The 24,278-nt window shown below is 45.6% G+C and overlaps 1 protein-coding gene across 5 annotated transcripts in view; it reads right to left on the bottom strand.

The window, feature by feature from the left end:
* Window positions 1-24,278, bottom strand: part of JADE1 (jade family PHD finger 1) — a 61,955-nt gene that overhangs the window by 17,066 nt on the left and 20,611 nt on the right. Inside the window, exons 3-8 of one of the 5 annotated variants that reach the window (XM_049885333.1) lie at window positions 14,755-14,840; window positions 11,421-11,578; window positions 9,000-9,190; window positions 4,578-4,789; window positions 1,557-1,724; window positions 202-318 (exon numbers count right to left, since the gene is read on the bottom strand). In XM_049885333.1, the coding sequence (XP_049741290.1) occupies window positions 202-318; window positions 1,557-1,724; window positions 4,578-4,789; window positions 9,000-9,190; window positions 11,421-11,578; window positions 14,755-14,840 (932 nt within the window). The other 4 variants (XM_049885332.1, XM_049885331.1, XM_049885334.1 and 1 more) reach the window with 4 other exon arrangements.

Raw genomic sequence — 24,278 nt, forward strand, 5'->3', positions numbered from 1 at the left:
CACTGGGTACAATCAGCCAACTGAAGGAGTTTACACTAGGCGGTGTCAGCCTATGGACCCACGGAAGGGCTGTCAGACTCTCATCCTGCCTCCTGGATTCTAGTCCCAACTCCATGTCCTCCGAAGTTCAGAGAGCCCTCCCTTGTCCTGTTCCCGGCAACAAGGGGGAAGAAAATGAAGCCATTCTTACATGCTAATTACCTGTATGGAGGCCCCAAACTTCTCGTTGCAGAGGCTGCACACGAGCGCCCACCGGCTGCTGGGGATGTGCGAGACCTTGGTGATGGGCTCCATCTTCTCGGGGCTGCCGATGCTCACCTAGACACCCAAGAAAGAACAAGACAGGGTGGCGGAGGCCATGAGACAGAGGTTGAAAATGGCAAGTCGAAATTTAAAGATCCATAACTTTCCCACACCCCTCCTACCACACAAGTGGCAAGGGATGCTAACCCTCCTCAAACAAGCAAATCCCTACTTCAAAAGCACCAGGATGAAACAGGAGCCCAGCTCGGGGCCAGGAGCAGTGGAGCCTAGAGCCCAATCCCAGTGCCCCGTGCCCTCCATGCACCTGTGTATCTGTCTGACACATGTATCGCCATCCGTGGAAACACCCAGATAGCCCAATTTTCACTCCTCACCTGAGTGGCAAAGACTCACGTATCAGGACAGTGCAATCTACTGTAACTTCTGGCCCACAAGGAAGTGGTCAAGACTAAAAATCCAATCTTAAATCTATTTAAAGAGGCTGTCCACAATGGTGCAAGTAAATATATTTTTAATCTTTCTCTCACTAAAGAAAGCCATTCTCTTCAGTCAGAAAGCATCACCGCATTCAAAGTGAGAGTATCATCTCTGCACTCGGCCAGGTCATTAAACTGCACTCTGCTAATGCCAAACCATGAGATCGGTGCCACCAAGACTCCAACCATAGCTGCAGCTTCACAGCCTCAATCCTAATCTTCCCTGTATCATTTTCCTTAGGCGGAAAAATGCCACAAAATCAAGCACCAGAAAATGCTGAAATCTCAATCACAAATGTTATTCTCAGAGTGAGCTGGGCAAATTAAATTAGTCGAGGTCTGGGACTTGAAATGAATTAGACCAGGCCTGAAATTTAAAAGGCTGATGCTAAGTAAGAATCTACATAAAAATCACCAACGTGTGACCTAAAGCAGTGGTTCCTGACCACAGCGGTGCCACATGTAGGGCTGGCCACACACAAGGATTTCCAGCCAATCCTTAGGGAACCGGCCTGGTCTGCTCCTAGAGTGTGTCAGGAGCTGCGCTGGTATCTGAAGCGAAGGTGAACACCACAAACCTAAAGTCCAGCTCGCTGCTGCTCCCAGTTAACATTTCCACAGAACTGACATACCAGGACAACATGATACTATGCTTGAGATTCAGTTTACGGGAAAAAGAGTTAAGTAGTAATTAAAAAATGTCTTTTTACTCACTGGCTACAAGGTTGTCCATTTATGAATGGTTCCCCCACCCTGCCCAATCCAGTTAGAAACCCTGACCTCCTGAGCTAGGGTAATACTAAGATCCACACCTACCTCAGGGATCCACAGAGCACAGCTGACGTGGACCCATTTGGTTCCACTGCGGGTTGGCTTCATCGCTCCACCTTTCTTGGGACACAGCAAACACTTCGGCTGCACCCCCAGGGCACATGTTCGGCACAGCCAACTGCCCTCTGGCACCTTGAGGATTCCATAACAGGCCTGTGACACCACAGCACATCCCCAAGGAAAACAGAGAAAAAGAAAAGATTTATTTTTCCCATTATATCCACATATTTGAAAACACCAGGAAAGATTTTAACACAACGACCACCAACTAGCTGTGACCTCTCCCTTCAGGAAAAACTCCAGGCAGTCTGATAGTAACACCCAGAAGGGGTATGAGACAAGGCAAGTCAGATCAGCAGACACAATACATTATTTATTTTGCGGAGGGTGTTCCTGAAAACAGGTCCTTGGATGGTATGAGTGGTTTGCACTCAGCTTCGAACAGAAAGGTTGGTGGTTTGAACCCACCCAGAGATGCCTCAGAAGAAAGGCCTGGAAATCTACTTCCAAAGATCACAGCCATTGAAAACCCTATGGAGCACAGTTCTGCTCTCAAACACGTGGAAACCGTGAGTCAGCATCAACTCAATGGCAACAGGTCTGGTTTTTTTGTTGTTGCTGCTTTTTGGTTCCTGAAAACTCAGGGAGAGAAAGGACTACAAAAAGTCTGCTCTGATATGTTGCTACAGAAGCCCACCTATACCAAGTTTCCAAATATTGAGCAGTAAATCCTCAAAACACTCCATAGGGCTAAGTGAGAGAAAGATAATACTCTTTGCTTTACTGGTGGGGTGAGGGTGGGGGGCACAAAGCATTTAAGAAAACTCTCCCAAAGCTATTAAGACAACAATGGAAATGGAAACAAAGCAAGGAGTGCCTTCATTCCCTGGGCTGAGCTAGATGACAATACTCTCCCAGTGAACACAGACGCAGATGAGGCATCCTGCACAAAGAGAGGATTTGGTCTCTTTAGCTAATAGTTAAAACAAAGCCTGTTTTGCACAAGATGGCAAAATTACACAAGATGGCAAAAACTGCAGAAATCAAGGCTCTTACAACTCAAGTAATTAAGCCGGCTTAAAGAGAGAAAGGCAAATGTTAAATAAGTGAAGTGAAGAAACAAAACCACGATGGTACCGGGAGCAGATTCAGAGCCTTTTGGAAACCAAACTGTTCAGAACTTTATCCTTATATGAACTGGAAGTCAGGAAGTTGAGAGTCACAGTAACATAGCTCCAGTTCTCCAGACAGAAAAACACAGCCGCTCTGCAATCTGAATTTCCAGAAGGCAAAGAGGAAACCACAAGGGTGAGAGCTGAGTGAAGTAACCCTAAGATTGGAGCTTAGGAGGCTACGCCAGTGCCATGTATGAGCCACTGTCAACACAGATTCACTGGGAAATAAAAACGTTAATGGAGCTAAATGACACTACTAATGTTTCAAACAGGAAAGGTAGCTATACACTGTCTATCTCAGGCATTCTAGAGAAAAGTCACATTTGAAGACTTTTTTTTTTTTTTAAACTGGAAAAGCAGATCTAAGCTAATTTAAAAGATTAGCTAAAGTACATCATAAAGATAAACCATGAAGGACTTTTCAGAAGAGAAATGAAGTAAACATTAAGGAAAAGAGACAATGTGGTATGGCAGGAAGAGCTGAGGCGTGGGGGTGTCCAGAGCCCCTGGGTTCCAATTCCAGCTTTGCCATTAACCCCACTGTGTGACCCAAATGGCCCTCACCCTGACATCACATAAAATAGGGAGTCTGACTAGTAGTTTCCAAGGTTTTAGTAGCACAGCCTTTTTAAACCAGAGGTTTTCACAAGAAAAAAAAAAAGTATACCCTGGTGGCACAGTGGTTAAGAATTTGGCTGCTAACCAAAAGGTCAGCAGTTCGAATTCACGAGCCACTCCCTGGAAACACTATGGGGCACTTCCAGTCTGTCCTACAGGGTTGCTATGAGTTAGAATCAACTCAACAAGCAACAGGTTTTTACACATATAATAGCGGGAAAAAAGAGACTGAAAAGTCATCCAAGTAAATAGGAGACGCACTAGTGACCAAAAAAGCATCAATGGTAGTCACACTGCTCATGACCCTGATACAACAAAACCACTAGCAGCATTCTCCCTTATCCTAAGGAAAGGTAGAGACAATCTGAAAATTCAGAGCTACAAGATGGGCTACCATACGACTAAAGCGAGAGACTATGATCTCAAGATGTGCTGGGACAAGGCCACAGCTAGGAAAGTCTTTGGTTAGAGCCCAACGGGCAGACCTGTTTATAAAGAACATGATAGTCACGGAGCAAACTTGATTCTTCTCCCCAAGAGGTCACCCAGGCAACTACCCACAGAGGTCTCTAAGTCTTTTTAAATCTCAGCATCAACACGTCAACTCAAAGAAAGTAGGCCTGCATCCCAACACACATCTGAATTACTTCATTACTGCATCAAGAAGTAAATAACAGAGGTAAGGGGGACTGAGATTGTCACAAGCTTTTTAAATTACCCAGTACCCATCCTCACTGAAGTCGAAGGAGTTACCTTTTTATGGATGGCATTAAGAGGGACAGGAAATGACCTTCAAGAAAAGGGGCCACTTGCCTCTCCTTTAACAGCTCAGTTTATCTACTAACACAGATTAGCCAACTAACCTTCGAGAGATTTTTTTCCAGTGTTCTTAATACCTAAAACTCAGGTGTCGCAGCAGGGCAGAGGGGGCTCATATATTCTGTTTCAGTAAACCTGACTTCCATGGGCAGGCATAAAAACACTCAATGAAGGAGAAAGAGTTCCACAGACAATCTCAGTGTTACTGTTGTAAAAGTAGCAAGAAATGCTTCAAACACCGTAAAAACCTATTGGGGTGGGGTTGGGGGGGTGTTGTCTAAAGGGCACATTTCTTTAAATCACCAACATAGTGGGAAAATGGACCCCGTTAGGAGAAAGAGCCCTGCTGCTCCCTGCTGGCAGGTGGTATCACACCCCAGGTGGCTTCACATACCTGGTGCACACAGATGTTACATTTGTCACAGAACACCATCTCGTTGCCGTCCTCACCATCAGGCGACTGGCAGACATCACAGACAACATCTTCGTCATATTCAATCCCCAGTCCTTCTTCAGTCTCGATAGCATGGTTCATGTTGTCATAGCATCGTTGTTCAAATTCCTCCAGGACCCTTTCCATGGTGTACTCATCTAGTTCAGGCATTCCTGAAGGAAAGACACCACAAACCCATTTTAGTATACCCATATTAATAAATATTATAAATATTGTTAGCTGCCATTCAGTCAGCTGCAACTCATGGCAACTGCCTTATTTTACAATACAATCCACCCCTTATTACAAATCAATCCACCCCTTGGTGCCCCAAATATTTTCCATTAAATGCCTCTCAGACCCATCTAAAGAAATGATCTTTAAATTAAAAGGTAGAAACAGTCTTCTGTGAAGCAGTTTGTTCTTATGGGCAGGCACTGACGGAATGGGCAGTAAACAGAAAAGCAAAAGATAAACCCCAAAACGGTTCCAGGATATTAAGTACATATACTGTTAAATATCACTTGACTATAATTATTCTATATAATAAGTAACATGTAAGTGACTTCAAAACCATGACCACTTATTATGGTTTGTTTGTTTCTTCTCACAAAAAAAAAAAAATTCCTTTCGTAGTGCTTAAAACAGTATTCTCAAAACAGAATTCACTGTGAGCCCGCAGAAGTTGTTAACTGGTTTATCCATCCTCACTCTGAATTCTACTACGTAGAAATGCATGGTTAGTCAGATGCATGGAAATGTCTGAAGCAAAGGAGAAAGGTCTTTGCGGATCAAATAAAACACACTCTTATGCAAGAATGATCAAAAATAAATTTCAAGTGGTTATTGTGGTTATAGCTAGCTAGTCAGTGGAATCAGAAGGCTTTTTTTTTTTTCTACTTGGGGATATTTCCCAAGTTCCCTACAATGAAAATAAAAAAAAAAAAGGATATTAAAAAATGTTTAAACAGGACATTTAAACAGCCACAAACAATGGAAATGTCATTGAAGCAAACAATTCTTATACATTATCATATATTTCAAAACTGTCACATTAATTCAAGTTTTTAAAAATTAAAACACATTAGAGCCGACATTGTGATGGGCCCTAAACACATATTCAAAAAACACATCTCAAACCCTACTGTATTATGAGATGGTGTCTGTGGGACCAGGCGCTTTCCATCCCAATTCCTCCATCGGTAATGAGAACAGCACTGGCTTTGGAAATTCAATGCCATGCCCTGTAACTAATTTTTACTATAAAAAAAAAGACCAATAAGAGCTAAGACAAAAATCTTCAAGCACATATTTATGTAGCCATACAGGTGCATAATTTCTTCCACCAAAGTATTCAGCAATATCTTTAAACCTGATGAGTTTGCCCAGTACTTATTTTTAAACCATTCACAGATGCCCTAAGTGTCTTTGGCTGTCTCCTCTGACTTAGCACAGGATACCTCGAGCCGGCCAAGTGCATTATTACACCAGTCTTTAGAAAGCTGCTTACAAAGTAGAACTTTGTAATCTATGAAGATGAAATACAGTATTCAGTTCCAAGAGAGCCCTGAAAACTTCTGAATAGATTCTACCGAACAACCTCCTGACCCCGCTCTTTCTAGTCACTAATACCTAAAAGCAAGGACTACGACAAAGGAAAAAACATTTAGTCTGTCAAAGTACCAGAGTGACCCACCAAGTAAAAAATGACAGCACCACTCAGCTCAGTCTACACTTGGGACCAGTACTAGTCTGCCAAATGGTCGATCAGCACTGTGGCAAGACAACAATAAGCATCTACTAGGTGGCAGGCCCTAGGCTACACTCCACGGATGATGCATAGAAATGACACTCCTTGCCCTTCGGGGCTGTAAAATCTATCACCAAACATTCAGTATTTACTATGTGCTAGACTGGAGCCCTGGTGGTGCAGTGGTTAAGAGCTCGGCTGCTAATCAAAAGATCAGCAGTTTGAATCCACCAGCCGTTCCTTAGAAACCCTACGGGGCAGTTCTACTCTGTCCTACAGGGTCTCCATGAGTCGGAACTGACTCAACAGGAATCAAATTGACAAGAACGAGTTTGGGTTTTTTGGGTATGTGCTAACTCGAGCACTGCTAACAGAAAGATTGGCAGTTCAAATCTACCAGCCCCTCTGTGAGAGAAAGACCTGACGATCTGCTTCCACCAAGATTACAGTCTAAAAAACCCTATGGGGCAGTTCTACTTTGTCAAATAGGGTCACTAGGAGTTGGAACCAACTTGACGATACATAATGACAACAACAACAGATTTCAAATGGAGTCCCTGGGTACTGTGAACAGCTAATGGGCTCTACTGCTAACTGAAAGGTTGGAGATTCAAGTCCACCCAGAGGCACATCAGAAGAAAGGCCTGGCGATGTATTTCTTAAAAATCAGCCATTAAAAACCCTATGGAGCAGCTCTACTCTAGCACACATGGGGTCACCGTGAGTTGGCATCTACTTGAGGGCAACGAGTTTTTTAGATTACATATAACAGCCTGCGCCACCACTTCTCCACCCTGGGACCACGGCACACGCTGCGAATTAATCCTCAGAGTCCTTCACACTGAGTCCAGACTTGACCTCACAGTGGTTCTCACTGTAACACTCCAGGCAGCCCTGAGCACTGAGGAGTGCATGCAGCGTGAGACCTGCATGCCACCCTGGTCTCCGTCTGCACGGTGAGGTGCAGAAGCTCCGATCTCTACGTACACAAAATGAATCCCTTATAGAAAAGAGGCCATGATTGCGAGTGCTCAGCTGAGGTGAAGCTTCCCTGAAGGACAGCCAGGACAGAGGTAAGCAAGTGAGTGGAAAAGCGACTCCAGGTTTGTAACAGGACTTACGGAAAATCACTGAGGTGAAAATACAAGTAATGAGCTTGGAAAAGAGTGAGCTGGGGTGGAGTGGACTTCATTTTGAGAGATGGCAGGTCACAGCTGAAGGAGGAGGGAATTTGAGTGACATCGTAGGAAAAAAACACTAGAGCAGGACACTGTGCGGCCCAGACCCTTCTCTGCATGACAATTCCCCCGGGGCCAATGGATGAGGGGTTGGATCAGAGCAGGAACAGGAGTCTATGGCATCTGAGCCACTCGGAGCCCTGCTCCCATCCCAGGCCCATGGAAAACATCTTTCCTCAGTCCTACCACTTTGTCTCCTGAGCCACATGTAGGCTCTGAGTCCATCTCAACACATCTGCCATCTTCAAACAAGTTCATCTCTAAAAAAGGGCCACTGATTCTGACACTAACTGAAGCTATGATGGAACTAGCTTCACCTAGGAATGAGGAGTTTTACTACCACCTAGTATGCCTAAATAGGTCTCTGGATGTCACAAATGGTTTGTGAAAGCTTGGTGTTTCAAACCCACCCTGAAGTACCATGGAAGGAAGGCCTGGTGATCTGCTTCTGTAAAGATTACAGCCAGGTAAACCCTATGGTGCACAGTTCTACTCTGTAACACCTGTGGTGGTCCTGAGTCGGCAACAGGTTTGGGTTTTTTTTTTTTTTTAATATGCCTAAAGTGCTCCTCTATTCAGCATTATTTAATAAAATAATAAAATATGTAGTCTCTATGTAAGTCAACTGGCAAAATAAATTCTATTAAGAAAACATTCTGCATCCCACTTTGAAATGTGGCGTCTGGGGTCTTAAATGCTAACAAGCGGCCATCTAAGAGGCATCAATGAGTCTCAACCCACCTGGATCAAAGGAGAATGAAGAACACCAAGTTCACAAGGTAATTATGAGCCCAAGAGACAGAAAGGGCTACATGAACTAGAGACTACATCATCCTGAGACCAGAAGAACTAGATGGTGCCCAGCCACAACCGATGACTGCCCTGACAGGGAGCACAATAGAGAACCCCTGAGGGAGCGGGAGAACAGTGGGATGCAGACCGCAAATTCTCAAAAAAAGACCAGACTTAATGGTCTGACTAAGACTAGAAGAATCCCGGTGGTCACGGTCCCCAAACTTTCTGTTGGCCCAGGACAAGAACCATTCCTGAAGCCAACTCATGTGACATGGACTGGACTGGACAATGGGTTGGAGAGGGATGCTGATGAGGAGTGAGCTACTTGTATCAGGTGGACACTTGAAACTGTGTTGGCATCTCCTGTCTGGAGGGGATGGGAGGGTAGAGGGGTTAGAAACTGGCAAAACAGTCATGAAAAGAGACTGGAAGGAGGGAGCAGGCTGACTCATTAGGGGGAGAGTAAGTGGGAGTATATAGTAAGGTGTACATAAGTTTATATGTGAGAGACTGACTTGATTTGTAAACTTTCACTTAAAGCACAATAAAAATTATTTAAAAAAAAAATATATATATATATATATATATGTAGTCTCTCACCCATCTCCTTAAATTCTTCATTGGTCAGTTCCAGCCACGCAGCATCCATGTCGTTGAGGTCATAACGACACACACTGTCAGCCAGTGTTCGGATGTCCACATAGCCCAACTCGGGAGGCTCAGAGTCCGAGGAGACGATGTATTTCTTGGGCCTGATAAACATGAGGGACTTCTCTTCAGACACGACCCTACTTCACAAGAACACAAGGCCGCCAGGTTACCCTTTCTGCCATATAAAAGGAAGTTTGTGAGAAGGCCCCGGGTGCAGTTTCCTCCTCCAACCCTCAAAACCCCATCTTGTCACCCAAAAGCCACCACAGGAGAAGCCCTGGATAATATAAAAAGCATAGGTTTAAAGCCTTCATGTCACTGCTAATAGAACTTTAACTAGAAGTAGTCAAAGCCTCTAAAATGGAAATAGATACAAGAGAAAACACTGCACAAGTCTTCAAAGCCAGCAGCATCTGCCTCTTGGTTTCCCAGGAGGCCACGGTGCCCTGCATTCTCTACGGCAGCAGTTCTCTGGCCTGCTGGCAACACCAAAAAACACTGACCCCTAAGTGACATGGGCTACCCATTAAGTCACTTTCCTTTAGTCAGGCCCGCCCATCCCTGCTGGAGGCCGTTTAGAACCAGATGGCTTGACACACTAGGCTGTGCAGAGAACATGCGAGGAGGCAAAGTAGCCACTCGGGCCACAAGCAGGGGCACACACATTAGGGCACAGGGAACTAGAGAAGAAACCTGCCGGTGCTGATCTTAAAATAAAGAAGAAAAGAAAGCCAGGCCTTGGCCATTACTGAGGAAGCTAGGAACCAGTCCTAGCCAAGAAGGGGACTCTCCCAACATAAACTATGGTCCCAAGAAGCAGGCACATGCTCTCCTTACACGGCAGCGCTCTCCCCAAGCCTAACACCCAGAGAAAAGTGCTTCCCACCTCCCACCGCTCAGAATCAGTGATGGCACGACAAGTTCAAATCTCTTGACTTGGAGTGAAGGGCCCTCATCCTAAGAGCACACACCCAGAATCAGAGGCCCACACGCCCACCAAGTTCCTCCACATCTCTCTGTGTTTAACAGTCTGCGTTAGTACCAGTTGCCCAAAGGAGTTTGTCTAAGTGTTTCGATCACTCTCACGATAACAGAGCAATTTTTGTCTATACTGCAATGAGATGGGAAAACTGAAGAGATCTGTTTCTCCTACTCAACCAAGAGCAGGACTTCAGCTGAAAATTCCCACGAATTGTGTTAATTCTTACATCCTTTTTCCTGGGCTCCTAATTGAAATTGAGCGATTTATCACGTAATTTCTGTAGAGGCCGTCAATGCTGGAACAGCTGGTGCTGCAGCTCAGTTGTAGACTCTAAGGTAAATATACTTTGTTTACCCTGCAGAGCCCAGTGAAAAAGCCCACTCTCCTGACAGCCTACGGAGGTTGTCCTGGTGCTTCTGATTGGTCATTTAAGCCTGCAGATTAATGATGGACCACAGTGAGACACGGACTCTTTTTTTTACCACTGGACAGATTCCTCACAGCAAAATGACAACAATCAAAGTCGATCATCTCAAGTGCTTGAAGAGGCACAAAGGGGGTGAGGGGGCAGAGAAGTAAATTCAGTCCATGCTGAGCAGCAGTGAGCAAGACCACTTCACAAAGCAGACAGCCAACAACATGGCAGAGGCCAGATGCCAGCTGGGCGCAGAGTGCGCTCAGTGCTCTCCCTAAGAGGGGCCTCCAGGTCAGCAGAGCTGGATGGTGAGGAAATGAGCAGACCAGCTCCAGTATTATTCTGACGGGAGTTGGCAAGCACCTGCCTCTCAGAGACCCTTCATGGGACACGGGACTTGTGAGTAAATCCAGAAGAAGCACCGCAAAAACAACTGGTAAGAGGTCCATCCATGGAAAACTCACAAAATAAATTTCTCCTCTATAGTCCCCCTTTCCACATAACCCTATCCTGGTGGGCCTCCTCACACCTGTGTTCCTCCAAAGGTGAAATGAACCACTGTGGCAGCCAAGAAGCCATCCTTCCTGGTTCCCAGACACTTTTCCAGGAGAGCCCCTCTCTAAATTAAAAGTCACCATGGGGAGGAAGCAAGTACAGGAAGAGGAAGCAGCCATCTGAACATCCATATTTCCCTCCCCCCACCAGTCCTTCCCAGAATGTCTTGGAATTTGCCCTTTTCTCTTATGAGAGCAGCACCTTCCCAAGACGGCTGTAAAGTTGCATTCAGAGGTCCATGGCCTCAAGTTCACTACCTTTGAGCCTGAGGTGTGCTATTTCCACTTCATGCCTCATATTATTTTGCTGCTAACTCAAAAACACTTTCTTCTCGGCAACGTTAATCCCCCGCCAGCTGTCAGGAATGAAAAGCTAGGGGGGTTAGGGCTGCCACTTCTCTCCTTGGGGGATTTTCTACCTGGCCACGGGCTGAGGGATGGTCCCGGGGCTCACTGGCACCTGGACTCCTTTCTCCCACTCCTGCCTCCAGGGATCTGCCAACACATAGTACTCATCCGGGTTCAGCTGGTAGGAGTCATGCAACTTCATAGCCGTGATCAGGTCTGTCCTAAACACCTGGAAAGGGAAAGAAAGGGACACTGACATTGGATATTTGCATTCTTATTCGGAGCTCTGGCAGCTGCAGGGTAACCATGGAGCTGCCATGTAACAAGGTCACTGAATCGACATAAAACATATCTGACCTATTACAGAAAAACACTTAGCCTGATACGCCTTTTGCCTCACTCAGGCTCAGGGGCAGCAGCAACAGATCACTACCCTGTCACTCCCTTGGTCCACAAGGCAACGTGGTGTCTACAACAAGAACACCAACAGTTACAACGACAAAACCTACCTAGAGTCCTTCTCTGAAAAACTTCTAAGAACTGTCAAGTCACCGGGAGGACTGCTGAAAACACGTAGCTGAAAGTCCTCAGAGGGAGAGACTTCACTCGAGGGTGCTCTTTTCGGTAAATGTTTAGAAAAAAACTCCACTAATCCTGTAACAACTCCAAGCCAAAACCTTCTATAACCACCAGTGCCTCATCTTCTATATTCTACTCAGTTCAACACTTACTCAAACTTCCACCACCCACCCCCTGCCTCCCAGGGCACTGGGACTGATGACAAAGTACAGGTGAGGTCAAGGTCCCAGTTGGCTAGCACCAGGCAGGAGTACCACGCCTGGAAAAAACCTGGGAAAGAAGTAACGACCAATGGCTGAAGGGCCAAGTCAGAGAACAGGCCTGCAAAAAACGCCTCATTTGCACACCTTCACCTGGCATAACTTCTACATAGGAAGCTGTATTTGTGGGGAGAGGAGACAGGAAAAAAGAAAAAAGAAAGTAAGCCACTACCCTCTCCCCACCCTGCCAAAGTCAAACAGATTCACAAGATTCAAATGTACCCCTCTGCCAAGAGAGCTACTCAATTCCCCAGCCAAGATCAAAAGAAGAAAACCACAGGAAAGGCGGCCCTCCCCACGCCTGCCCCTCTGCAGGCTCGTCAACCTGTGGCACCCACAGAAAACAGGGCCCAAACCCAGGCAGACACAGACAAGTACAGCCCCGTCTGCAGCCGGCTGCACACCCGACTCCCTCTCCAGCCTGTCCTCAGCCCACTCACATCTCAGGGCTACATAAGGAAGCTCTGACGTTGGCACTCGCGCCAGCCAAAAGTTGTGTTTGGCATGGAGGGAGCCTGCATCTGTAAGCTACCCTCTCTGTTTACACAAGCCACAATGCTGAACTCTCTCTTCTTAGGACAGGGAGTTCTTTCTTGTGCTGCTAAGCACAGTTCACATTATATGCCTCCTAACAGGTCCATATTTGTTTTTCCTGGTGGCTTTGCAGGGCGGTGATCACTTTAATAAACTTCACCATAATAAAGTCTGGGGCAGTGTCTGAATCAAAAGGCCGTTTCTCCAGCCTGCCATTCCAGGCACTGTCTGTTCCCCAGCGTGCCACTCCACATTTCTAACGTCCCAGTGATAAGCAAGAACCTGGCCATCCACCTTCCACAAAACCACAAGTAAGGTCAGGCTCCCTCTTAAAGCAATGCACCACCTGCAGCAGGCACCCACTTTAACTTCAGAGCCACCCCACCCCCCCGACCCCCACGAAGAAAAGGTCTTTCAAATCTAAGTCACAGGTCTACACCTTCAATAAAGCAAATCAGTTAAAAAGACATCCCAATCATATTTTAAAAGGAGAAAAAAAAAAAGTTTGCCAAAGAAGAAGGAAAATCAAACTGAAGCAAGAAGATGAGAAAGGGCAGCCCCCCCTCCTCCTTTAATTGAAGACTCAGATGAAAGATTGATCACACATTGAAAGAGATGCCCTCAAGTGGACCTAAGCTCTCGAGTCCCTGGCAGAGCTCAACATTAGTCCTTTAAGTGTAAAGTGATTTGAACTTGGGGCTGAACTCAGAAACATGTCAGGGACAAGGCCAGTGTGCCGTGTGAGCTGCTCAGCCGTCCTGGCTGCCAGCAGGTACTGGAAGGGCGGTACGAGTGCCCGTCAGACCAGACACCAGTTCCCTGTCAGAGCACCCTGTGTCCCTGCGCTGAGGTCACCGGAGTGCACTGTGAATACCACGCCACCGTGGAGGCAGCACAGGGGCTTACGGAAGAAATAAAGAGCAGGAGAGCCATCCAATGCCACAGAAAAGGAGGCACCATAGGCTTAAAAGGACGAAAGATCTGGACTAAATAAATCAAGGTGATAAAAAAAGGCCACCTTCCCACGAACATCTGACCTCACATCTATGTGTCTTGTCTCCTTGATGTTTTCTGTAACACTACAAGATGCAGCCTGCCTCCTCGAGGCAGCGGCTATTCCACAGCTAAGCACCTGTTCACGCCTCAAGGCGGCACCCTCCTGGCTCCTCGTCACAGTCTGAGAACCACAGAAGGCCTGCCTGGCCCCCTATTACAGAAGTCTGTCTTTGAAGGCGTCCTATTAAGTGGGAGCGCAAAACCACAGGGTTGAACAGAAAACACTCTTTCCCATAACCAGCTCACTTGAAAAATGCCATCAACTAAAATGCATTTTCTTCACTGATTTAAATTCTCAGAACCCAGCAGCGGTTTTAAGAGAAAACAAATCTCAGGACTGGCAGGGTCCCCCTGATCAACAAAGGCCAGCAGAGAGAAATGCACTTAAAAACCATTTAAGGAGAGAGAGATAGATAGGTAAATAAATAATAACAAAGTATGGGGAAGGGGGGAGGGGTGGCATAAGATGAGAAACAAATTGGGAAAGAAAGGGGAAAGCCTTACGCATAATCCCCAAAACAAAACTCCCAGAACAACATTGGGTTGTTGCCAAGTAAGCCACGAATGCATGGCTAAAACTAACTTGAGGCTGGCAGTGACTGGCAGCAGCTGAACTCGCTGATCTCCTGGCCAGAGGAAAACTTGTTGGGAGCCAGCGAAGATGGAACAGAAAAGGAGAGAAGAATATAATTAATAGCTAATATTTACTAAGCACTTTTTATATGCCAGGAACTATCCGCAGGCTTTGTGTGCATTAACCTATATATATTAACCCACTGAACCCTTACAAGAATCCTATGAGGTACACACCTGTGTTATCCCCATCTTACAGATTTGGAAACTGAGGCAGCGAGCAGTTCAGTACCTTGCCCAAGAGTGCAAGGATAGGCATCAATCAGCCAGGTGAGTGTGTCTGTAGTGTGTGCTCATGCACGCACGTATAGGACATGCAGTCACACAAGCACTCGGGAAATACCTCCGAAGGCTTTCGATCTTCATGTCTGGAGCAGGAGCTTCTCCTATGCTGGGATCTGGAATTCTGGGACCAAGTAGTTGACAGGCCTACAGAGATAAATATCCAAACAGGAACAATTAAACACTACACAGGTCACTGAGTGTTCACTGCATCTTGTTTTGTGTTGAACCCCAACTCATCCAGGCTCATCTCAGCGCCACCACACGTGATGGCCCAAGTCTTCTCGCACAGAATTCCTCCAACCCCATTACTTGTGTAAACACTCTTCTCCCCAAGCAGGCCCAACAAGCTCTGCGATCTGCTCGAGGCTCAGTGATGCGGTGTCGCAGGTACAGCACACACGAGCAGAGGACAGTAAGGACACCGTGCAAGTGGAGCCTTCATCCGTAAGCCTGCAATTCTTGTTTAAAAAAAAAAACCAAACCCACCGCCATCAAGTCGATTCCGACTCATAGCTGCCTTATAGGACACAGGAGAACTGCTCCATCGTGTTTCCAAGGAAAAGCTGGTGGATTCGAACTGCCAACGTTTTGGTTAGCAGCCGAGCTCTTAACCACTGCACTACCAGGGCTCCAAATACAAACTGGAAACCGTTTTACTGACTTTTCATTAAGCTTTCTAAGTGCTAGGATCATTTTGCTAAATTCTAACCCACCCTCGACACATAAAAGCAATTTGCATTCTCCAGGACAGGGAACCTCAGACCTATGGAGGAGGCCTTTTAAGTGCTATAGCCAACTAACCTTTTAAAGTGGCTACTCCACAAAAATAAAATAACTGAATAAATAATAAAAGTGGCTACTCCACATTCCTGGAAAAACGCCAACTGGCTCTTTTCCCTACCTTTCTTCCAAAGGTTTCTAATCCTCTGTGATCTGCCTCCTGCTCCCACCTACACACCCCCAGTCCGCTGAAACTGGATGCCTACCAGGTACCAAGGCCCCCCCTTACTGCCACCATGTAAGAGCTCTTCTCAGGCCTGCAACTGTGCACACCAACAGCTCTGTCCTGCCTGAACCACTGGGCCTCAGAGGCAATTCTCTTTCCCGCCATCCCACTCTGCAGGCTCCTCCTCTTCCATGTGCCTCGTAAACTTTTGTTTCTCCTTAACTCTCTTCGCCCCAAATGCTCTCCCCAGGGAGCGCTCATCCATGCCCACGTCTAAGCTAGCAACCCAGAGGGATGGTCAGGTATACGTACAGTCCGCCACTAACCTCCCACCCAAGCTCCAGACCCAGTATTCACCTTCACATTAGACATCAACCTTAGGGTGTTCCTTACGTCTGCACGCTCAGCATGATATAAACTGAGCTCGGCATTTCACCCAAAACCTGCTCTTCTCCTTGTATTCCTACTTTGTGAATATCACCACTATTTCTACCTGAAGTCTGAAATCTAAGCGTCACAATAGACTCCTCTCACTCGGAATATATCCAATCAACGATCGACTCCCCAAACCACTTGCCTCTGAGTCAATTCCAATTCATGGCGATCACACTTGTTAGAACTGTGCTCCACTGGGTTTTCGATGGCTGCTTTCTTTTTTCTATAGATTGCCAGGCCTTTCTTCTGAGCCAACTCTGGCTGGACTCGAACCACCAAGCGCTTAACCATTTGTGCCACCCAGTGACTCCACTTCAACTCCCCAACACACACCTCACAATCCCGGCCCCTCTTCTGTCCATCCCTGCTGCTCCCTCCTGTTGACCCATTATGCGGACAACTGTAACAGCCTCCTCCATTTCTGGGTACCATACAGCTGCCAGAGGTCAGAAACCGCCCTTATAACCACCTGCGGTGTCTAAATGCATCACTTCCCAGAAGTTAACAAAACCCCCCAAAATAAAAGCCCAAGTTCTTAGGGACAGTCATTCTACCAGTAAAATCCCTCAAGACCTTGGGGACATTAAGATATAGACTCTGCACATAAGCTTATCATCAGATTTGCGATGGGCAAGGCTAAAGCGAGCTGCCAAGCTTCCCTCTGATGTGGACAATGACAGAGCTACCCTCGATCACCAGTTCTTACGCCCGTTCCTGGATCACTGACTGACTGCTCTTACGTCAGCCAGAATTAGATTTCCTACAGGTGGTCCCACTGCCAATACTACTGCCTCTTTTCAGTAAATATTTTAGAAAACCCTGCTAATAAAAAAATAACTATGCCTCTTTAGACTCTAAATGAACAAGAATGTTTCACTCCACAATGAATGAAATATTCCGGGCACACTGGGGTGAGCCCAGCTTGCAGAAGTTCTAACTCTGGTCAGTACGGGCAAAAGGGCAGGTCAGAAGCCAAATGAGGAACCTGGAGATGAAGGTGGCTGGGTGGCTCACGATGCCTAGAGAGGCCTCAGATCCTGGCGGCCAACTTCCAGCCCGTGCACAGCCTGAAAGAAGAGAAAGATGGGGAAGAGCACATGCAACATCTAGGTAGACTCCTAGAAGGTTCAGGGAGGAAAAAGAGGGCCAAGCAGAAAGGGATGACCAAGTACGTGGAATTACTAAGTGCTACAGATAAATGATAAAGAACAAAACCAGAAATTTAAAAAGAATCATTCCACTGCCAACAAAGAGGGGAAAAAACTCTTCAGTCAAAGCAGAAACAACAGGTTTGTTCATTCTTGATTTCTGTGACCCTTTCGCCTCTTCTTGGGGGTCTGTCAGGACCCCTCCCAGGTGGTTTCCAAGGCTCAGGAAGCTTGCAGCTTTGCTGGCATAGAACACAACCCAAGTAATGACAAATCATTTAGAAACTTGTCCTAGAACTGCTTTTAAATCTTGAAAAATGGCATCTGCACCACGTTTGCTTTTAAAAAGAGGGATGCCACAAATTTGGTATTTGGCAGTAATCAAGAGAAACTCTGGTCTATCCAGAACTAGGCTGTTCGTCTTCCTTTTAATTTACCTAGTGCTGATATAATTCAAAAGGAGGATGAGAAATAAAAATGAATCCTATTAAACTCACTTTGCAGAAGAGGAAAGACTGGAAAAGAAGCTAATTTGAAATTATCGCTGACATCAGGCAAGTTCTTAGCAGCTTATTTATAAAAGCCCAAAACTGGAAACCACCCAAACATCTACTGAAAAGCTGAATTAACAAATTGTGATTACACCCATACAATGGAATACTATTCAGCAATAAAAAGGAATGAGCTACCAACAATATGAATAAATCTCAAAATAACTATGGTGATTGAAAGAAGCCAAAAAAAAAAAAAAAGAGTCCATACTGTATTATTCCATTTATATAAAACTCTAGAAAATACGAACTAATCGATAGTGACAGGAAGTAGATCAGTAGTTAACTGGACAGGTGGGGGGAGGCATTACAAAGGGGCACTTTGGAGGTGATGGATATGTTTACCTTCTTGACTGTGATGAGTTCAGGTGCATAAACATGTCAAAGCACGTTACACTGTGCCCTTTAAGCATGAGCAGTCGCTATATGTCAATTATTCCTCAATAAAGCAGTTAAAATCATCACTGACTGGAAATAATTGACGATTTCCTATCAGCCTTTAACTGTTAAGGAAAAGGAAATGCTCAATTTCACTTCACACGGGTTTATATCAAACCTAGACGCTGCAGCTGAACCAGGTGAGAATCTGGAATGGGAGACCAAAAAATCAGAGGGAAGTTCAGGAGCAGGTATTCACTGCTCGTGATCTCTTCCTTCCGATTTACTTGCTCCTATCAGCAACAGTTACTATCTCAAGAGCCATTAGTACCAGACACGGAATGACTCCTTGGGATATGCAGTAGTCCTGAATCAGTGCTTTGCATACAGCAGAATCTCAATAAATATTGTTGCAAAAGAGGAGTGGACAAAAATGTCATGTCGTTTGTTGTTCAGCACCATCAGTCAGTCAGTCATGCTCAACGCGAACCATCACTATAACCCAAGAACTGCAGACCACAAGCACTGAGAATATACTCCTGATTTGCCTATTAGAGGATACGCTTTTGAGATCAGGGAAATAAAGTAAAGGAAAATAAAGAAATGATACACTTACAGGTCTATTGGTAGGAACACTGCTTCCTCATTAGACTGGAACTACATCCACCTAAAATCCAGGCTTAAAGGCTTAAAGCCGTGTCGTGACATCACTACACCTGTAACCCTCCCTACAGACAGTGTTCTCCCCAAATACCTCCCAGGTAGTCAAGAAGCTCTCAGATTATCAAAACAAAAATAAAGTGCATCCTTTTACAAGTTACCTTATAAAGCACTTTTTTGAAAGTATGTAGGGGGGATGGGGAAAAAAAAAATCAAACCAAGGGAAGGTATTAAACCACCAAAAGGATTAAAAACAGTGATTTATACTATAGCAAAACACCAGCCATTTGTTATGCTGAAAATTGTGTGCTAAGATCACACTGGGCTTTTGCTATATTTTGTTTTTGTTTTCAGAGTGCTAACATTTAACGATAAGCTAAATTAAGAATATTACAAGTAAAATTTTATCTTTTTGTTTTGTTTTGTTTTCAGAAGAGTGAGCTAGGAACTCTGAAAACGTGACAACATCTAAAATCACCTTATCACCCACACACAAGACTATTACCAAGTTTAAGTCCACTCTAGTGACAAATTAAAAAATTCTTAACACGTACACTGTTTTGGAGGGAGGACAATCTTATGTTAAACTATCTTACCTTAAACACTAAAAAAAAAAAAAAAACCTTTTTTTTTTTTTTTAAATAACTCCTACCTTCCTCATTAAAACAGAACCTTTTGGGGCAATCCCAGCATTATAAGCATTTTCAAGCAAAAGGCCCCTGCCCAAAAACATATTCTGAATCCCACTTTATGGTCCTATTACAGACACCTAGAACACCTGCCTTCGAAATATTAAAAATAGCCATGCTGTCTTGCCCTAGTTCTAAATAAAGAAAAACCTCAAGAGTGAATCTAATATATATCCGTGTGTGGTAAGCCTCTCAGACTGTACAGTGCATGAGAGGTTCAGAAATTAGAAAGAACAGCGGTCTTGGTGTTCAAACAACCACAAATTCAAACTACGGAAGAGGCTCACAATGGCCAAATGGAGAATCTCCCTCTGTCTCAGACACTGCTTCTGGACACTGAATAATATGTAGGTGTTCTTGGGAGCGTTAACTAGCTTAACAAAGTAAGACACTTAGGACCAGTAGGCCATGTCACAGCAGCCGTGCACAGAGCTGCAGTCCGCACCTGGGCATTACTTAAAGGCTATGCTGTTCTGCGCAAGTAAAACACTGCCATATACATGCCCTTCTGAAAGTAAGCAGAGTTAATCCAGTTATTGGCTACTTGCTTGATAAGTAATTACTTTCCCTCCCTTCATCCCAATAACTGCACTATAAAAGACTACTCTAATACAGCTGCTGTTTTATCAGGGGCTGACCCTACACCTACCACTGCCCTTACATCTGCAGCAGAGTTGTTCCACGACCCAACTCACTCCCACCTTTCAAAAATGTTTAACAAAGGCATAATACATACAAAGAGCTGGGCCAAAAACATTTCAACATATTGAAACACAGTTGGGCCTTCAACCAACCGACACAAACGTTTCATAGTCACCCACCACTCTTGCTGAGGTCCAAGTCCAAGAGACACAGAAGAGAAGACTAATCTATGGACTAGTTCATTTCGTGCTGGTTGCTCCTGAGCCCCAGAAGATGCCCTGCCTGCCTACGTCAAAGCAAAGCCACAGCCAGGTGTAATAACAGGCAGACCCATCTCTGTGCATCTTTGAGGAGATATGGGTACAATACACATTCTGCAGTGTTTGAACCAAAATTCCCATAGTTCATGAGCTTCTCCACAATCCCTTGGTGTCATGAGATGCAACTGATTGAAGAAAACAAAAACCAAACCCGTTGACATCTAGTGACCCTGCAGGACAGAGCAGAACTCCCCGCATAGGGTTTCCAAGGGACGGCTGGTAGGTCCGAACTGCCAACCTTTTGGTTAGCAACCATAGCTCGTAACCACTGTGCCACCAGGGCTCTGACTGAAGAAAAGGGGCAAATTAAAGGTACAGCCAAACATGAATAGAACTAGGGGCAGGGTTAACTTTTATGCAAAACAGAAACCACTAAAGGCTTGCATGAAGAAAACAGATCACTGCAAGAAGGAAAGCAAGTTACCAAAAAATGTAAGGGGATCCAGTAAATGCAGTGAGACATAAAGGGGTCCAAAGCAGAACAAGTATTTCATCCACTAAAACTGTTGGTCTCTTTTCACTGTTTGCCTGTTAATAAAGCAAGAGAGAACCCAGAAAAACAAGCTGTTGTTGTTAGATGCCATCAAGTCAGCTCCCACTCATAGTGACACCATGTGCCACCGAATGAAAACACTGCCGGGTCCTGCACCACGTTTACAATCGTTGTTATGCTTGAGCCCATTGTTGCAGCCACTGTGTCAATCCCCCTCACTGAGGGTCTTCTTCTTTTCCACTGACCCTGTACTTCACCAAGCATGATAGCCTTTTCCAGGGACTGATCCCTCATGACAACATGTCCAAAGTATGTAAGACACAGTCTCGCCATCCTTGCTTCCCAGAAGCATTCTGGTTGTCCTTCTTCCAAGACAGATTTGTTTGTTCTTTTGGCAGTCCATGGTATATTCAATATTCTTCGCCAGCACCACAATTCTAAGGCGTCAATTCTTCTGCAGTCTTCCTTATTCATTGTCCAGCTTTCGCACACATGTGATATGACTGAAAATACCATGGCTTGGGTCAGGTGCACTTTAGTCTTCAAGGCGACATCTTTGCTTTTCAACACTTGAAGAGGTCCCTTGCAGCAGATTTGCCAAGAACAAGAGTCCTCACATAATCCCCAAACTTCTGGTTTACCACTCGCTGACCTACGTCAATTATACTAAGCTGCGAAATTAACAAGTTTGAATTTCACTCCACGCCCTTCTCTGCCTTCACAGGTGATGGCGCAGAGCACAGCTCTGATAGCTGAGGAAGACAGCAGTGGTCCTGGGCCCAGCACAGGTGTGGAAATGAGGTGCCCAGAAAGGACCGAACACAGCGCTGGTCTCCAGCCCCTCCAGCCACACCCAAGACCTTCTCTCCATAGGGAGGTCAACAGAGCCCTGAAATTTAGGAAAGCAGGCAGGAAAAGGGAAGCCCTGCTTCACACCTTTACCATTCCTTGTAGAAAAGTAAAGGAGCCAATTTTCCTCTCAGTCTTCAAAAGGCACCACATTTAAAAAAAGGCAAATCAAACAAAATCACCCTTTACAGTGAATTCCCTCTCCTTCTGTACTCTGCCCTAGCCAAAACCCCCAAGTTTTGAATATACTTGCCAGTTGAACAGTATTCATTAAGTACTACTTAATTCTTGTCTTATTTTTATAGGCAAAAAATATAAGAACACTGACCAGAGCTACTAATTGGCCTCAGATTACCAATAATATATAATTCCTGCCAAAAGCGAGGGCACTTGATGCTTTAATTAGCCTCTGCAGCTTTACTGAAGATAAAATGCAACTTCCTTTAGGTTTTGCAAATACTGAATGGTAGGTCCCCTTTCTACATTCCCTTGGGCTGGGATGCAGGAAATTAAGGGCTTGTTTCCCTGAGCCACACCCTGGCATAGTATATAACTTCAGAGACTGGCTGGGCCACCCAGTCCCAGGAGCACGGCAATTACAGAATGCAGCCTGCAAACACCCTCAACGCTACACCATCTAACTGCAGGGCCAGCCCTTAGGGCACCTGGAGAGAGGCTTCAACCATTATGACTGCAGCTTGATGAGGGCTTGCACCTGGCACAGAAAATGTTCGTCCTGTCCCCTACTGTAAATACCACAGTGGTATTCCCCTGGACCACGCCAGAAAACAAAGCAAAGGGCTCCAGACCCAGAGGCCAGCCGGGCCGTGCTGTGGCCCCATGCTGACGTCTGTAGCTGTCTCTCCTCCACTTGGAGGTGCTCTGCGATGGGCTGGGAGCCACTGCCAAAACTCTGTCAGGCTATGGGGTGGAGAGGCTGGAGAGTGGCCACTGCACACACCCAGTCCTTCTTGCAAGCAAGGCTTTTTGAGTGCCCAGAACTGGCATGAGGGAGGACGGGGTGTGGCAAGCTTCCTGAGGTAGGGTTCACTTCTGTGGAAATGACTGCAGGGGCAGAAGACCCCCCGCACTCCCAGACACCTCGGGCCTATACAAAAGGACTAGCTCCAACTCAAAAAGAAGGCTGGTGGGAGAGGCCTGGGCTGCAAATCAGCTGCTCTCACGCAGGGTGGAAAGGGGCGTGCTCTGTGGCGTGGACATGTACATATTTTTTTAAGGCCTGGAATTCCAGGGGCTCTTAAGTGAGGGCTGTTTGTTTACCACTTCCGTCACCCACCATAATTACCAAATCATTAAGCCTAGGCTGAGGGAGCACAGCCATAACATCAACACATGCTTTACACTAAACCAGCTTTATGCCCAAGGGCAGCCCACCATTTAGAGGAGCCATCACTCTTCTTCCCACCACCATCATCGCAATTCCACATCTAGATGAGGGCTACAACGAAGTCAGCTTCACGGCCTAAGTTAGCTCTCCGGTATCCAAAAAATACTTAACCCCCTCCCCCAGTTTCCTCAGGGAGATGGGCACAGACAGGAACACATCAGAAGGAAGAAAATGGTCCCTCAGAGAGAGATGATGGCAGATGAGGTGACTTTTGACGGACACACTTTCGGTGTTGGCGCTGTGGTTAAGAGCTGGTGAGCTAAGCAAACGGTCAGCAGTTTGAATCCACCTGCTGCTCCTTGAAAACCTTAGGGGGCAGTCCTACTCCATTCTATAGGGTCACTGAGTCAGAATCAACTCAACAGCAATGGGTTTTTTTTTTTTTTTTGGATGCTCTCATCCTTTCTCCTCTATAGCCAGAGTTCTGGATGAAAATATGTTTTTGGATGAAGCACTTGATATTCTGGGGCCTCTCCAACTACCAGAGCCCCTGAACAGCTAAGAGGGACTAGACTGGCCAGGGTCCGGAGCTGTGCTGTCCAATACAGTAGCCACCAGCCACACATGGCAAATTAATGAAATTTTAGTAAAATTAAAAATTCATTTCCTCAGTTACACTAGCAGATACAGAACATTTCCATCCTATTGCACACTGCAGGTCCAGAAAGGCGGCTCTAGGTGTGACAGAGAAGACTGCAAGAGAACCTCTTCCATCCAAGCTCTCCAAAGGGGAAGACAAGGCCGGGATGAGAGCATAAACCTGTTGCTCAATGCCAAAAATATATATTAAAATGATAGATCTTGTAGCCTTTTATTGGACGCCTTAATATGCGGAGGTAATTCAGGAAACCTTCTGATTAACTCTGAACCTAAAAAACCTTTTTTTTTTTTTTCAAATTGCTCCAGGACAAAGCTCTGTACTCAAGCAAGTGGTAAGCATTTATTTAGTACTTATGGCTCGCCAGGACACTCTGATAGGCACCTGGGCGGGGGGGGCAAAGGAGAAATACTAAAGCATGTTTTTGCCTCAAAAAGTAAAATGCCTAAAGCTGTAGACATTAGA

This window comes from Elephas maximus, chromosome 5 (genome assembly GCF_024166365.1).
Source record: "Elephas maximus indicus isolate mEleMax1 chromosome 5, mEleMax1 primary haplotype, whole genome shotgun sequence".
NCBI classification, from domain to species: Eukaryota; Metazoa; Chordata; class Mammalia; order Proboscidea; family Elephantidae; genus Elephas; species Elephas maximus.